A 16894-nucleotide genomic window follows, 5' to 3' on the forward strand; every position below is an offset into this window, starting at 1 on the left:
AGTCTGTTGTAATTGGATGGCCTTCACCACGGATTCGGCATGTGCTGAAAGCAGGCCCTGTGTAGCTCAGTTGGTAGAGCATGGCGCTTGCAACGCCAGGGTTGTGGGTTCGATTCCCATGGGGGGCCAGTATGAAAATGTATGCACTAACTGTAAGTCACTCTGGATAAGAGCGTCTGCTAAATGACTCAAATGTAAATGCTGTGTCTGGCACTGACATTAGGAGGAAAAAAGTATATATATCTTAATTGAATGAATTACTCAAGAAAAGTGTGGAGTAGCCTATATTCAGTGAATATCAGCTCCTGTATCTCAGTGACAGTGATATGGGGATGGAAGAAATCTGATGTGAAGGATCAACAAGGTTTAATATAGAACAAGTGTGGTATTTTGGGGTCCTCCCCAAGGTGACAATAACCCTTCAACTAACATTACAGTACAACTTGGCCCACGACTCCCAACCGTTCGAGAACATTGCATTAAAATCATATCAATTACCATTTACACTTGAAAATGTTGATATTTTTTACGTAAACTGAAGCCTCATTCAGCTTACAAAGTAGTTATGATCATCGCATGGATTTTACTGATTTTGTTCAATCTTGGGTTCCATGTGGTTCAAACTTTGTACCATTTGTCCAGTCTCCAATGGCCTGACTCCCTATAGGCCTACGTGCATTTCTGAATGTTGATTTGAATGTTCAATTCTGGTTCTCAGCTCCTCTACGTTGTGTAACATCATGGCCTAGTTTCACAAAGTCCTTAATTTCTCCCAGATCGGTCAGAACCACCTGTAGCCTACAACACAACCCAGAACCACCTGTAGCCTACAACACAACCCAGAACCACCTGTAGCCTACAACACAACCCTAAACCACCTGTAGCCTACAACACAACCCAGAACCACCTGTAGCCTACAACACAACCCAGAACCACCTGTAGCCTACAACACAACCCAGAACCACCTGTAGCCTACAACACAACCCAGAACCACCTGTAGCCTACAACACAACCCTGAACCACCTGTAGCCTACAACACAACCCTGAACCACCTGTAGCCTACAACACAACCCAGAACCACCTGTAGCCTACAACACAACCCAGAACCACCTGTAGCCTACAACACAACCCAGAACCACCTGTAGCCTACAACACAACCCAGAACCACCTGTAGCCTACAACACAACCCAGAACCACCTGTAGCCTACAACACAACCCTGAACCACCTGTAGCCTACAACACAACCCAGAACCACCTGTAGCCTACAACACAACCCAGAACCACCTGTAGCCTACAACACAACCCAGAACCACCTGTAGCCTACAACACAACCCAGAACCACCTGTAGCCTACAACACAACCCAGAACCACCTGTAGCCTACAACACAACCCAGAACCACCTGTAGCCTACAACACAACCCAGAACCACCTGTAGCCTACAACACAACCCTGACAGTGAAATGGCTGTAGTGTTGCATACGGATGCAGAATAAAAGTGCCCCAAAGTGAGAATGATAACTTCGGAGATATAGAAGCTAGCAGCGTCAGTAATCGGAAACCAGTGAAAAATAATGAGCAAGAGATGACAGCTCCCGTCCATCACACCGTATACATTTAGGAACATGTACAATAATAGATTGATAACACATACTGTAAGAGTACCTGTCACACTGAAGAGAGAGGAGACATACTATCCATCTCAGTCCACCACAATGTCTGTTTCACTTAACTCTTATAATAGAAACATTTGTTTAAATGAATTTCTTTGCTCCATATTTAGCTACATTAGTGTCCATAGAGCAGCTCTCTGGCCTGCGGTAAAAGTTGATTGTTAGACTTGGTGCAACTTTCTGCTGTACATCCATTCCAATTCACTTTACCAGTAGGTTAAGGTATGATGTCCTTTTTGGGGGGGGTTCACTCTCCTAACAACTGAATACAAGTCAGTCTTTCCATTATATCAAGCAGAGTACAATTTCAGTTCAAAAAACAACAACACATACACCACCCAACAATCCTAACTCAATCTCTGGTGTGCTCACAGTATAATGTCCTGTTCCACATTTCGACAACAGATACTGTGTGAATGAATGTCTGTAGAAATGAAGTGTCCTCAACACCTTGGAAGCAGCACACAATAGTATTTTCCCAGATCAACACAAACAAACATAAACGTAAATAGGAACTATCCCCTCTCCCGGCCCAACCATTCTCTTAAGCAGCCTTCCCACAGAACAGTCCCATACAGTACTGCACCATCCAAACCAACTTGGGATATGGCACCTTGGGAAAGGTTCTTTAGGATGTCACTTTAGAAGGGGTTGTCAGATGAGAACCATGCCAGAGGTAATGGAGGTCAGAAAGGAGTCAGGGGTAGGGAATACATATCCCACAATGCAGTTGGCCACTGCTACGTCCTTTGAAAGGCCGGGCCTCAGCGTCAGGTTAGGTCCAGCCAATCGGGTCGCTTGTGGGGCTTGCAGGTGTGAACGTCCACCGTGTCCTCACAGTCCTTACACTCAACGGCACAACACCACTTGAACTTGCACTCGCACTTGGTGACTCGCTTGACACGCATCGTGTCATAGCCCCGTCCGCAACACATGACCTCGCAGCCGTCTGTGCCTCTAGAAGACTTGTTGCAGACTCTCCCTGACGTTCCCAGGGAGCCTGTGGAGAGGGCACAAGACAGAAGCCATGGTTAAAGACCAGTCGGCCCGTGAGTGAAGGGGTGTAAGAATGGGTGTGAGTGGAGGTAATCCCCTTTAGGATTTGGGAGTGGAGCTTAATAGTGACTACAGAAGGATTTGAAAAATTACCCTGTTGTATCCTTAGGGTGTGAATTCCTATACAATAAAAGATTAGCAGAGAAGAGAGCTATAAGCCCTTTAAAATCAGCCCTGTTGCACCTTGAAGTAGTAGAGGGGCGTAGTGTAGTTTCTCTTCTAAATTAACAGCAGTTCACTACGTGTCAACCTTTAACCATAGGTCTAACAGAGATGAGGATGATGCCAGTAACACACAATACACCCAAAGTATCATAACCAGAGCCTGTTAACTGTTCTAGACCTCATTGAACGCTCTGCTGAAGTGATGGGACATGAGGGGCGTGAAAGACAGAGATTACCAAGGCAGAGAAAACTCAGTTGGAATTAGAGAGAAGTTAAAGGTCAAATAATTGAACTCTAAGCTATGCAGGTATGCAGGCCTTCGGCAGATGAGTCTGGTATTCTCGTAGCCGTATTTGAGGAGTAGGCCGCTGTATTATCTAACTTCTGGGTAACACTCTTGACTCAGAGCAACTAGGTTTCTGATGGCAATATTTCCCCCAAGTTTGGTGATAAGCACTTGAATAACGTCCCATATGTTTTCAAACTACGTTTGACTAAATGTGATATTATGTTGAATCATATACTCTCATTTTTGCATAAGCCATTGCTAAAACATCTGGGGTTTTCTCTGTCAGGTCATGTGTTGAGGAAAAACTCCTGTCCGTACCTAACACCTTTAACTGCATGAGTTGACCCACCTGCTGCTCTGTCCATGAGGCAGTAGTCAGGGGAGTTTTCTACATACACCAGGTCATTCTTAGTGGTTCCCTTGACGTCCTTGTCAGCCACCATGAACCCTGTGCCATCCTGGTTCATGGTCACCTCGATGGCCGTGTTGTACTTCTTCCGGAGGTAGTCCCCGGTCCTCCGGAAGTCCGACATGGCCAGCCAGCAGGTTCTGAGGGCGCAGGAGCCGCTGACGCCATGACACTTGCACTCCAGTTTCATAAAGCGCTTCACTGCCTGAAATCGAGACGGTTGGACAATTTAATTGGTGGTTGAGACACAGGCTCACCTGTGACCAACCTAGTACACTCACTATTCATGTCTAGAGCATTTATGTCTGTTCAACAGTGGCTTGAATTTTACCAGCAATGTTTGTTCCATTGTAGTAACCATGTTGTTACACAGTAGTTATAGCATGCTCTAATGTTAGTTGAAAGTCCAGATGCATCACAGTGCACATTTAAAAAAGTATAATGCCCCTTAACTCCGAAGCCATCGCTCACCATTCGTCCACAGCGGTTGTTGTGTAGATTCATCAGTGCCCGAGCGTCCTTCACCATCTTTTCCCTGGCATCAACAAACGTCTTGGTGAACTTGATGCCATAGTTGATGTTGTCGCTGCAGCCGCCCCAGTCAAATTCGCCCCTGTCGTCACTAGCCTGGCCCCGCTTGTGGGCGTCGCAGCTGCAGACCTTGAGGTCCCCCTGGCTGCAGGCTCTGGTAATTGCATAGACCACGCCTGCCGAGGAGATTGCGTACACAAACGCTGCCTCCCGGCTACCTGGGGAGACATGATGGAGGAGATTGTGTTAGAAGATGTCATTGTTAGACAGCTACTGTTAAGGTCAGGGAAGGGAGGGAGGGGTAGATGTGTTCCCACAGCCATGGGAAGTAGGGGTGCTGCAGCACCCCCTGAAAAATCAGAAGAAAAAAATATGCATATATAAAAAAGTTTTAAAAATTGACAAATATATTTTTTCACAAAAGTAGTGCACTGGGCCTTTACTAGTCCTGTATTAGTGGACCTATATAGACGTCTGTAGCGCGGGCAAAAAACATTTTTTCAGCATCTCAGCTTTGGCAAAAAAGATAGTTGTATAATTAAGAACAGTATCTTGCAGGATTCAATAGTTGGAATTGTAAGATATGTTGCCCTGTCCCTTTTTCTGTTCTAATGGAATCCAGAAAGACCAAAACCCTGTCCTCAAACATTTACATCAAAAGGTGCAAAGTTATGGACAAAGACCCAAAACATCCATATCATATTAAATATTTTTCTTGATCAAATAACATGGAAAACAACCACTTTTTGTGTATATTAATTTACCATCCTTACAAACCACTTAATCTAAATGTACATTACTGTATTGTACATAGGCTGGTCATCTAGGTTTGTACCTGTAGACTTTCCATCACCATGAAGAAAAACAATGCACAATACAGTAGTTGAGTAGAACAAATAAACATGGCTGCTAGCAGCACATTTACGCCGCCTCTCCTTTCACCCTTTAATTTGCACAGATGGAAGCTTTCTCAGTCACTAGGTATGTTTCCATCTGAGAGGAGAGCAGATTCAGGGTTATTTGGTCTGCTTTTCCCACCCACCTCTAGTTTTCATTCCTCCTCACGCAATGAAGCAGAACACAGGCGATATGTCAGGGAGCACGGCTTTGTCTGCCTGCCAGAAACATCGACCCAAATATTTACATCTCCTATTTCTGTTTAGACGTCACCCATGTGGATCTTTCTATCTGCTACCTGTCTTCAGAGAATAGCAACTTTCTCCAACGCTCCTCATTCATGGAGAAGGTGAAACTATTACTGAACAAAAATATAAACGCAACATGTAAAGTGTTGATCCCATTTTTTATGAGCTGAAATAAAAGTTCGCAGAAATGTTCCATATGCACAAAAAGCTTATTTTTCTCAAATTTTGAGCACAAATTTGTTTACATCGCTGTTAGTGAGTATTTCTCCTTTGCCAAGATAATCCATCCACCTGACAGGTGTGGCATATCAAGAAGCTGATTAAATAGCATTATCATTACACAGGTGTACCTTGTGCTGGGGACAATAAAAGGCCACTCTAAAATGTGCAGTTTTATCACACAACACAATGCCACAGATGTGAGGGAGCATGCAATTGGCATGCTGACTGTGTCGTTTTAGAGAATTTGGCAGTATATTTTTATTTATTTTTTATTTAACCTTTATTTAACTAGGCAAGTCAGTTAAGAACAAATTCTTATTTACAATGATGGCCTACTTGTAAAGCCCCCCCGGCCAAACCCTCCCCTAACCCGGACGACGCTGGGCCAATTGTGCGCCGCCCTATGGGACTCCCGATCACGGGAGTATATCCAACCGGCCTCACAACCACAGATCACGTGTAACCATGCCTGCAGGATCGTCTGAGACCAGCCACCTGGACTGCTGATGAAACTGAGGAGTATTTCTGTCTGCAATAAAGCCCTTTTGTGGGGAAAAACTCATTCTGATTGGCTGGGCCTGGCTTCCCAGTGGGTGGACCTTGCTCCCATGTGGGAGGGCCAATGCCCGCCCAGGCCCACCCATGGCTGTGCCTCTGCCCAGTCATGTGAAATCCATAGATTAGGGCCTAATGAATTTATTTCAATTGACTGATTTCCTTATATGAACTGTAACTCAGTAAAATCATTGACATTTGTGCATGTTGCATTTTTATTTTTGTTCAGTGTATATAATGTAGGGCTGATCCCATTTAGTCGACTGGTCGATGGTTTGGTCGATAGGCTGTTGGTCGACCAAGTTTTTTTAGTCGAGCAGTGGCAAATATATATATGTTAAAACAATTATGGCACACAAGACACCTGTCTGATTCACACCTGTCTGAGTGGACTAATCCATTGTGGAGGCCGCGGGGGTGGCACACCAGTATCACCACTAGTACATTTACCGTTCCTTCTATGAACTGTAACTCAGTACAGTCTTTGAAGTTGTTGCATGTTGCGTACATATTTTTGTTCAGTATATATATTGTTCACACATTCTCTCTGTACTGTGGAGCAGACTAGTAGCTTCTCCTGTTGCCTTATTGGAGAGTGGCAAACAAATGAAACATACAGGTGCGGCCAAATATATTGGCACCCTTGCACGATTACATATTTATTCTAAAAGAAGATTAAATTGAAATAACTTTTGGCGTTCTCATGTGTATTTGTTTGATTTACACTGGACCAAGATAAAAAATAATCCAAACTGAATTTGAGATTTTTCACTTCATAGTAAAAAAAAAATGGTCTTGACGAAATTATTCAAAATTCTAATTAATTTGGTTGGAGGCAAGTTATCTTGTTTACTGTGTAATTTTTCTCACCTGTGGTAAGTTGCAGGTGCCTACAGGGTAAAAAATAGCCATTATACCAGTTTTGAAAAGAGAGAACAGAACATTCTGCTACATTTCACTCCATTGTAAAGTGCAAGGGGTGCCAATATATTTGACCGCATAATAATAATATGCCATTTAGCAGACGCTTTAACCAAAGCGACTTACAATCATGTGTGCATACATTTTTACGCATGGATGGTCCCGGGGATCGAACCCACTACCCTGGCGTTACAAGCGCCATGCTCTACCAATTGAGCTACAGAGGACCACCCTGTACATAGAGATGATAAACTGTTGTATGAAGTGTTGAACTGAGATATGTATATAACATGCATATACCCTTAAAGGGAAATTTCTAAATTGTTAAACTTCATATTCATCATCTCCAGCACCACCCCAACATCAACATATATGAACATGTCACATTTCTATGTTTTGTAGCAAAAGAAGATAGAGGAAGATAAGTGTTTGCAATGAAATCAACCAATTAGGAGACAATTAGTAGACAATTAGTAGACAATGCCTCCTCATAATTGGTCAAAATCACATGATGCACACCGATGATGTCATTGCAAACACTTCTCTTCCTTTATCTTTTTTACTACAAAACATAGAAACGTAACCTTTGCACATATGTTGATGTTGGGGTGGTGCTGGAGATGATGAATATGAAGTTCAAACATTTAGAAATGTCCCTTTAAGGCTTGGATATCTGTAGGTCTAAAAGTAAATGGAACAGTCCCTTAATGCTTCTATAATAGTCTACAACAATCCATCACTTCTACATATTGTATCAGATTCATGTAGTGAATCTTTCATCTAAGATTCAAGTGGTTGAATACTAAACATCTTAACACACACACACACGGACACACACACACATACACAGACACATACGGAAACACACACGCAGATGCACACACACAGACTTACTGCGCAGCATGACCCTGCCAAAGACAGTGTGGTCTCGGTCCAGCGTGCTGCAGTTCCAGCGATGGTGACGGAACTGGTGCTGGCACTCGCGGATCCACTCCTTGGCACCCTCCCCAATAGACTGCATGAGGTCCGGGTGGCGCTGACACAGCTGGCGCTGCTTGTTCACCAGGCCTGGAATGTTGTCACAGATCACCCGTGCACCCAGGGCTCCAATGTACCTGCAGATCAGATAGACAGGTGCACTGTCAGTGGTAGACCAGTCAAACTTCCAGGAACTATTGTTATGCAAACACAGATGTTATTTATCTCGTTTTCTTTTAGAAGGGCAAGATACTGTATATTGCTTGTGAAGTTAGGTCCAGTCTGATAGATTCTTCAAGAATCAATGGGCATCATTAATTTAATTGACTATTGAACAGCAGTAATTCTTACAAAGTGTGCATTTAACCATTCTGTCCCGCTTCATTGTAATCCCACGCTGTGAAACATGCCATAAATGGTACATCAGAGGACAGTGTTATGAAATGTGAGACCTTCAGAAGCCCTTTCACAGACAGGGAAGAGTCCACACAGTTAACTAGGAGTGGCCCCTGACCACTGAGACTGGGACAGGAACACAGAGTGCAGTGAAGCAGCCATGCAGTATGACATGGTCTCCTATAAGTCACCAGTCTCCTATAAGTCACCATTCTCCTATAAGTCACCAGTCTCCTATAAGTCACCAGTCTCCTATAAGTCACCAGTCTCCTATAAGTCACCAGTCTCCTATAAGTCGCCAGTCTCCAATAAGTCTCCAGTCTTCTATACGTTTCCAGTCTCCTATAAGTCACCAGTCTCCTATAAGGCAACTGTCCCCAAAAACCTCCAGTCTCCTATAAGTCACCAGTCTTCTATAAGGCACCTGTCCCCATAAACCTCCAGTCTCCTATAAGTCACCAGTCTCCTATAAGGCACCTGTCCCCATAAACCTCCAGTCTCCTATAAGTTTCCAGTCTTCAATAAGTTTCCAGTCTCCTATAAGTCGCCAGTCTCCTATAAGTCGCCAGTCTCCTATAAATCGCCAATCTCCTATAAACCTCCAGTCTCTTATAAGTCGCCAGTCTCCTATAAGTCACCAGTCTCCTATAAGTTGCCAGTCTCCTATAAGTTACCAGTCTCCTATAAGTCGCCAGTCTCCTATAAATCACCAGTCTCCTATAAGTTTCCAGTCTCCTATACGTTTCCAGTCTCCTATAAGTCGCCAGTCTCCTATAAGTTTCCAGTCTTCAATAAGTTTCCAGTCTCCTATAAGTCGCCAGTCTCCTATAAGTCGCCAGTCTCCTATAAATCGCCAATCTCCTATAAACCTCCAGTCTCTTATAAGTCGCCAGTCTCCTATAAGTCACCAGTCTCCTATAAGTTGCCAGTCTCCTATAAGTTACCAGTCTCCTATAAGTCGCCAGTCTCCTATAAATCACCAGTCTCCTATAAGTTTCCAGTCTCCTATACGTTTCCAGTCTCCTATAAGTCGCCAGTCTCCTATAAGTTTCCAGTCTCCTATAAGTCGCCATTCTCCTATAAGTCGCCAGTCTTCTATAAATCACCAGTCTTCTATAAATCACCAGTCTCCTATAAGCTGGCATGCTCCTCTAACTTTCCCGCTCCCTACGATGACCAAACGTCATTACTGCCAGGCTTAATCACAGCTACATTATGTGTCACGCCACCTAGACAGCAACAGAAAAGGGTTTCCATTCCAGTTATGGCTGTCCCTTCCCCCCAACAATCTGCATTCATTCCCTGTTGCCTGAGCCTTAGCAGGAAAGCAGAGCAGAGACACAGTGTTTACTCTCTCCATAGAGAGAGTAGAGAGCTGAGCCAAAAGACCCTGACTATCTCTACGCCTCATACGTAGTTTGGGGAGAGGACTATCAGTCCAGAACACCAGAGAACACGTTGCTGCTTATCTGAATGATCACGATCATGATGAAAAAAAAACCTGGACTATATAAATCATATTTAGACCCTTGGTCTGGAGAGAGCTACCATGTCTCCCCACTCTGCCTCACTTCACTGTTTTAATTACACACACAGCCTTATTTTTATTCAGTCATACAATTCCTCACTGTTCTTTACATAAAATGTATTTTTGAGTTGAGCCCACTTGATTTATTTAATCTACTTTAACTAGTTCAACTATAAGAACAGAATAGAAAATTAAGATTTTGCCCTTAGCTGAAAGCTGATTTATCATGTTTTGTGCAGTTTGATTAGAGTGTTGGAGGTAGGCACTTCCTTTTTACACCCTGGGTTCTTACCCTCAAGAGAAATCGTCAAGGAACACTTCTTCATCCACCACTGCCTGCATCTGCCATTTCCAATATGCAAGATTGATAGTGGAAAGTCCCTCAGCCCATGAATCTTCATGAACACAGTGTGCTGTTGTTGGTTGATCTCTCTTTATTTTGATGTTTTAAAACTCCAATCCACACACATTCCCCCCTGTGGCTGTTTTGAATTGGAGTTGGCTGCGATCTCTTCACAAGTACCAGCAGGGTATGGGTCTAATTCTAAGGTGTGATAGAGGTTTAGACTAAAATTGGGTGTATCTTGAATTTGTTTAAATTGCCACATAACAGTGGCCCATTATTTAGTGTACCTTATTGTCCCCACCTCCTGCATCCCAAGGAGAATTCACATCTTTCAAGACATAATTGCCAATCTCAGGTTTGGGATAAACATAGAGATAAACTCAGGTTTCAGTGAAAAGCAAATGTAGCCTACTGAGAATAGACTCTTATAAAAAGGAACAAATATTATTACAGAATTTTTGAAGGTTGGCCTAAACCATTTCCCTAAAACCTTAATTGAAATACAAACATGCTTTACATTTGATCTTGACTATGTTCAAGACGTTTCGCATGTTTAATGATGAGCTTATAATTATGTATTTATTTATTACATTCATATTCAACCATTATATATGCATTAGGCCATATGATTTCTCCTCACTTATATTTTCGACTCCTAAATAGCCAACATAAATAGGGCTAACTTTTGCAGGGTCTTGGAATATCTTAGAATTAGCTCATTAAGAAGACAATTGGTCATCCAAAACCACTGAAAGATCTCATCTTGGATATCAATGACAGAGCTCTCCTAGACTTAAATGAAAGATGTAATCTTGGATAGAAATTATATGATTATTTCAGCAGGATCAATTGCACATGAAAGAAACCACTCACCACCAGGAAGAATCCACTCTAGGTGTGAAGATGAGAAGCAGAAGAATAATAGGAAAGTATAGCCTTGATGTTGAGTTGGAGGAGTGTCGGGATATTGTCCCATTTCGAGACCCCTTCCTGGTCCTGGAATATCCTCGGGGTTTGAAGAAACAAAACATTTCTATTTTTGTGAACAGAAGGCAGACAATTTAAAATGAAGAAGACAAGTCCTGAGCGACGGTTTACTGTTCATAATTGGGGGAAAACCTGCCTATCTATAGAAGTTGAAAAATTATATTCATCCTGTTTCAAAAGGCTAATTTGATATCTTGTCAGTTCATTGATGCCATTGTTTGTCTCTGACTTATTCGAGACGAGTCAGTGCTTATCAAAAGTCAGTCTGGTAAAAGTAAATCGAATGAAGACACATCTTCTGAGAAACTGTCACAAATGTCCAGCCAGATGTTCGGTTGCCAACGAAAACACTTTTCCTCCGCGGTTGCGTTTTGTTTTTATAGCCTAGGCTATTTGTTTGACATTCGACGTGAATAACAGGTGAAGCTGAAGAAGTTGCAAACCCAAACACAAGTATCCTAGACGGTGAAAAAAAGATGAAACTGAAACCACTTCTTGTTCCTGGAAGGTAAAGTCAGTCACTCATTTCTCCGAGGATGAGACAGATAGCTACGCCGCGCTCTTCTTCTCAGTCCGGACTGAAGATGCGCCGCAGGACAAAACACTGCACTAGCACGTCAGCTGTCCATGCCCCCCTTTTGTTAGACAATTACAAACACCGGTATGTGCACGGTGAGGTAAGGGACGTTATATTTAGACGTCACAAGTAAAAGTTATCTACCCTACATAGCCGTTTAAATATTGGTGATCCCCATATTGGAAAGAATTTGACACCCTCATTGACTGATGATAAAGCGTCTCGATGCAACCTATGAGGAAAATTATCCAAATACTTTTAATCTCAATGACTTTGCTTTAAGTTAACTAAGTCATATAGAAATCATTGAATTAAGGAATGTAACTATTTTTTTTTTTATGTGCATAGGCAAGAATTGAACATGCGTAAAAGGAGAGCTCCCTTTCTTTATGCGCAATATAACCGATAATAAAATGCCTGTTTTTGCTCCTACCAAATTAAAACTATTGAAATGAGTTCAGTAATTTATGGATGGGTGACAGTGGTGAAATTATAGTTTCATGTTGTTTGGTGTTGCTGTTATTTTCATCCCATTGCATTTAATTCCCGCTATTTTCCTCATGAAACACATCCTAATAGATCCAATACATTTAAATATGTGTTATACAAATACATAGCAATCTAAGAAACAACCCAAAACTTTAATATATTTCACTGCTTACATGAGCATTATGGTGTTGTGTTAAGCCCATAAAAAAAACCTTACTATGAGGACCACATGGTGTGATGGCTGGGACCACACAATCTGTAGTTTATTTTAGGAGATGACATTGCACACTGCTTAGGCCTATGAAAAGTATCTGTGAAACTACCAATCAAACAGAAATGACTGAATGAACAGACCGTTATTGACAGTGTATTGTAAGGCAGTTAGTACACATGCAAGAGCCTTAAACAAGGCAAGAAAGATGGCCAAGAGCTTTCCAATGAGGTGAAGAATAACCATACATCTCATCAGTAACTACTCTCATCTCTTGATTTTCTTGAGATGACATCAACTTGCCTCATCTAGATGTTACGTTTGATACATAGCATTGTAAGCTATGATGTGGGGGTAAAACAGGTATGTGTCTGGAGCTTCATTGTGTCAGCACAGCAAGCGCTGGAGAATGTTTTGCTTGGGGCACCTTCAACTATGAGAGGTCAAGCTTTCATGCTTTGACACATCATTAACCAGGAACTTGGTATCTCCATAGAGATAGACTAAAAGGCCTCATAATCTGTCCTGGGGGGTGGTTGGTTGTTTCAGCACATGCTTGGCCTGGCCTGACCTAGTTGGCTGTTTCAGCACATGGCCTGGCCTGCCATTGGATCCCAGCTGGATGCCTTTGAGAACTAATGGTTGTCACCAAGGGGCGGCAGGTAGTCTAGTGATTAAGAGTGTTGGGCCATTAACCGAAAGGCAGATGGTTCGAATCCTTGAGCCAGCATGGTGGAAAAATCTGCCGTTCTGCTCTTCAGCAAGGCAGTTAACTGCCAACAACAATTTCTCCGATGATGTTGATTAAGGCAGCCCACCACACCTCTATGATTCAGAGGGGTTGTGTTAACTGTGGAAGACACATTCAGTTGTGCAACTGACTAAGTTTTCCCTTCACTGTCTGGCCATAGCTTACGACAAAGGACGGAAGTACAATGTCTTTCAAAGATATGATTTTAAACGCTATACCCCTAACCCTACCCCTAAACCACACATTAACCTCACCTATATAACTTTAAACCTTTAGAGCAAATATCTTATGGATTAGCATATCAATTGTGAGGATAAAGTAAGTGTTTTCCTTTGTAGCATGGTCATCTTGATAACCCTTGAGAAGAGACCGAGGTCATGTAGAGGTGTATTTATTTGAAGAGCTATTGTTGTTTGATGGTAGGAGTTCATAAAGGTTGGGGGGAAAAAACAAGAGAAGTTGAACCTAAAGGCCAGGCAAATGTACAGTATGTCCTGGATCTGCATATAGAAGAAGAAATGTATGTCCTGGGTCTGCATATAGAAGAAGAAATGTATGTGATTGCTTTATGCCTCTCTCCCATGTCAATATGTCTTGCTTATTGCTGTTTCGGTTATTTCTTATTTCACTGTAGATCCCCCAGCCCAGCTCAACCTGCCTTAGATAGCTCCTTTGTCCCACCCCCCATACACGCGGAGACCGACTCAATCGGTGCCTCCAGTGATGCTATCTCTTTCATCGTTACCCAACATTTAGGTTTACCTCCACTGTACTCATATCCTTCCATATCCTTGTCTGTACATAATGCCCTGAATCTATTCTACAACGCCCGGAAATCTGCCCCTTTTTTTCTCTGTACCCAATGCACTAGAAGACCAGTACTTAAAGCCTTTAGCCGTATCCTTATTCTACTCCTCCTCTGTTCCTCTGGTGATGTAGAGGTTAACCCAGGCCCTGTAGCCCCCAGTATCACTCCTACTCCCCAGGCATTATCATTTGTTGACTTCTGTAACTGTAAAAGCCTTGGTTTCTTGCACGTTAACATCCGAAGCCTCCTCCCTACGTTTGAGTTATTCACTGCGTTAGCACACTCTGCCAACCCTGATGTTCTAGCAGTGTCTGAATCCTGGCTTAGCAACTACAACATTTTCCGTCTCGATAGAACTGCCAAAGGGGGTGGGGTTTTAGAAGCTTCTACTTCTAGAAATCCACCTTTCCAGAAATAAGTATCTCACTGTTGCCGCTTGCTACAGACCCCCCTCAGCCCCGAGCTGTGCCCTGGACACCATATGTGAACTGATTGCCCCCCATCTATCCTCAGAGTTCGTACTGCTTGGTGACCTAAACTGGGATATTCTTAACACCCCGGCCAACCTACAATCTAAACTAGATGCCCTCAATCTCACACAAATTATCAAGGAACCTACCAGGTACAACCCTAAATCTGTTAACATGGGCACCCTCATAGATGTCATCCTGACAAATTTACCCTCTAAATACACCTCCGCTGTCTTCAACCAGGATCTCAGCGATCACTGCCTTATTGCCTGCGTCCGTAATGGGTCCGCGGTCAAACGACCACCCCTCATCACTGTCAAACGCTCCCTAAAACAGTTTAGCGAGCAGGCCTTTCTAATTGACCTGGCCCCGGTATCCTGGATGGATATTGACCTCATTCCGTCAGTAGAGGATGCCTGGTTGTTCTTTAAAAGTGCTTTCCTCTCAATCTTAAATAAGCATGCCCCATTAAAAAAATTCAGAACTAAGAACAGATATAGCCCCTGGTTCTCCTCAGACTTGACTGCCCTTGACCAGCACAAAAACATCCTGTGGCGTACTGCATTAGCATCGAACAGCCCCCGCGATATGCAACTTTTCAGGGAAGTCAGGAACAAATATACACAATCAGTTAGGAAAGCAAAGGCTAGCTTTTTCAAACAGAAATTTGCATCCTGTAGCACTAACTCCAAAACGTTTTGGGACACTGTAAAATCCATGGAGAATAAGAGCACCTCCACCCAACTGCCCACTGCACTGAGGCTAGGAAACACTGTCACCACTGATAGATCTACAATAATCGAGAATTTCAACAAGCATTTTGCTACGGCTGGCCATGCTTCCCACCTGGCTACCACTACCCCCCCGCTTCTCCTTCACACAAATTCATACAGCTGATGTTCTGAAAGAGCTGAAAAATCTGGACCCCTACAAATCAGCTGGGCTAGACAATCTGGACCCTTTCTTTCTAAAATTAGCCACCGAAATGTTTACCTTTGTAGTCATTTAGCAGACACTTATCCAGAGCGACTTACAGTTAGTGAGTGCATACATTTTTCATACTGGCCCCCCGTGGGAATCAAACCCACAACCCTAGCGTTGCTAGCGCCATGCTCTACCAACTGAGCTACAGGAGGCCTCAGCCACGCTCAAGGTCCTAAACGATATTATAACCGCGATCGATAAAAGACTGAACTGCGCAGCCGTCTTCATCGACCTGGCCAAGGCTTTCGACTCTGTCAACCACCGCATTCTTATTGGCAGACTAAATAGCCTTGGTTTCTCTAATGACTGCCTCACCTGGTTCACCAACTACTTCTCAGATAGAGTTCAATGTGTCAAATCAGAGAGCCTGTTGTCTGGACCTCTGGCCGTCTCTATGGGGGTGCTACAGGGTTCAATTCTCGAGCCGACTCTATTCTCTGTGTATATCAATGATGTCGCTCTTGCTGCTGGTGACACTCGGATCCACCTCTATGCAGACGACACCATTTTGTATACATCTGGCCCTTCATTGGACACTGTGTTAACAAACCTCAAAATGAGCTTCAACGCCATACAACACTCCTTCCGTAGCCTCCAACTGCTCTTAAACACTAGTAAAACTAAATGCATGCTCTTCAACCAAACGCTGCTTGCACCCGCCCACCCGACTAGAATCACTACTCTCGGCGGGTCTGACCTAGAGTATGTGGACAACTACAAATACCTAGGTGTCTGGTTAGACTGTAAACCCTCCTTCCAGACTCACATTAAGCATCTCCAATCAAAAGTTAGATCTAGAATCAGCTTCCTATTTCGCAACAAAGCCTCCTTCACTCATGGTGCCAAACATGCCCTCGTAAAACTGACTATCCTACCGATCCTTGACTTCGGCGATGTCATTTACAAAATAGCCTCCAACACTCTACTCAGCAAATTGGATGTAGTCTATCACAGTGCCATCCGTTTTGTCACCAAAGCCCCATATACTACCCACCATTGTGACCTGTATGCTCTTGTTGGCTGGCCCTCACTACATATTCGTCGCCAAACCCACTGACTCCAGGTCATCTATAAATCACTGCTAGACAAATCCCCGTTTTATCTTAGCTCACTGGTCACCATAGCAACACCCACCCGTAGTCTGCGCTCCAGCAGGTATATCTCACTGGTCATCCCCAAAGCCAACACCTCCTTTGGCCACCATTCCTTCCAGTTCTCTGCTGCCAATGACTGGAACGAACTGCAAAAATCTCTGAAGCTGGAGACTCTTATCTCCCTCACTAACTTTAAGCACCAGTTGTCAGAGCAGCTTACCGATCACTGCACCTGTACACAGCCATTCTGAAATTAGCCCACCCAACTACCTCATCCCCATATTGTTATTTATTTAGCTAATTTGCACCCCA

At 43.3% G+C, this 16894-nt stretch overlaps 1 protein-coding gene and 1 non-coding gene across 2 annotated transcripts; both read right to left on the reverse strand.

The window, feature by feature from the left end:
- Positions 1-349: 349 nt before the first annotated feature.
- LOC121574897 (protein Wnt-2b-A-like) lies at positions 350-11758 on the reverse strand. Its single transcript, XM_041887563.2, has 5 exons — positions 11085-11758; positions 7858-8078; positions 4061-4338; positions 3530-3794; positions 350-2670 (listed from the first exon to the last, which is right to left on the reverse strand). Exons 1-5 carry the CDS (start codon positions 11240-11242, stop codon positions 2441-2443), a joined length of 1152 nt encoding a protein of 383 aa, XP_041743497.1. The 5' UTR covers positions 11243-11758; the 3' UTR covers positions 350-2440.
- A 3808-nt stretch (positions 11759-15566) lies between these two features.
- On the reverse strand, positions 15567-15642 carry trnaa-agc. The gene has a single exon. It is a non-coding gene; the product is annotated as a tRNA-Ala (tRNA).
- Positions 15643-16894: the final 1252 nt, after the last annotated feature.

Source organism: Coregonus clupeaformis, chromosome 10 (assembly GCF_020615455.1).
Source record: "Coregonus clupeaformis isolate EN_2021a chromosome 10, ASM2061545v1, whole genome shotgun sequence".
Lineage (NCBI taxonomy): Eukaryota > Metazoa > Chordata > Actinopteri > Salmoniformes > Salmonidae > Coregonus > Coregonus clupeaformis.

Bases quoted from the DNA above. Each gene is read 5' to 3' on its own strand.
- LOC121574897 (XM_041887563.2), bottom strand. From the start codon at position 11,242: ATGTTTTGTTTCTTCAAACCCCGAGGATATTCCAGGACCAGGAAGGGG. The intron at 8,079-11,084 runs GTGAGTGGTTTC...TCTGATCTGCAG, and splicing joins AGAGTGGATTCTTCCTGGTG to GTACATTGGAGCCCTGGGTG. The intron at 3,795-4,060 runs GTGAGCGATGGC...TCTCGATTTCAG, and splicing joins ACAACCGCTGTGGACGAATG to GCAGTGAAGCGCTTTATGAA.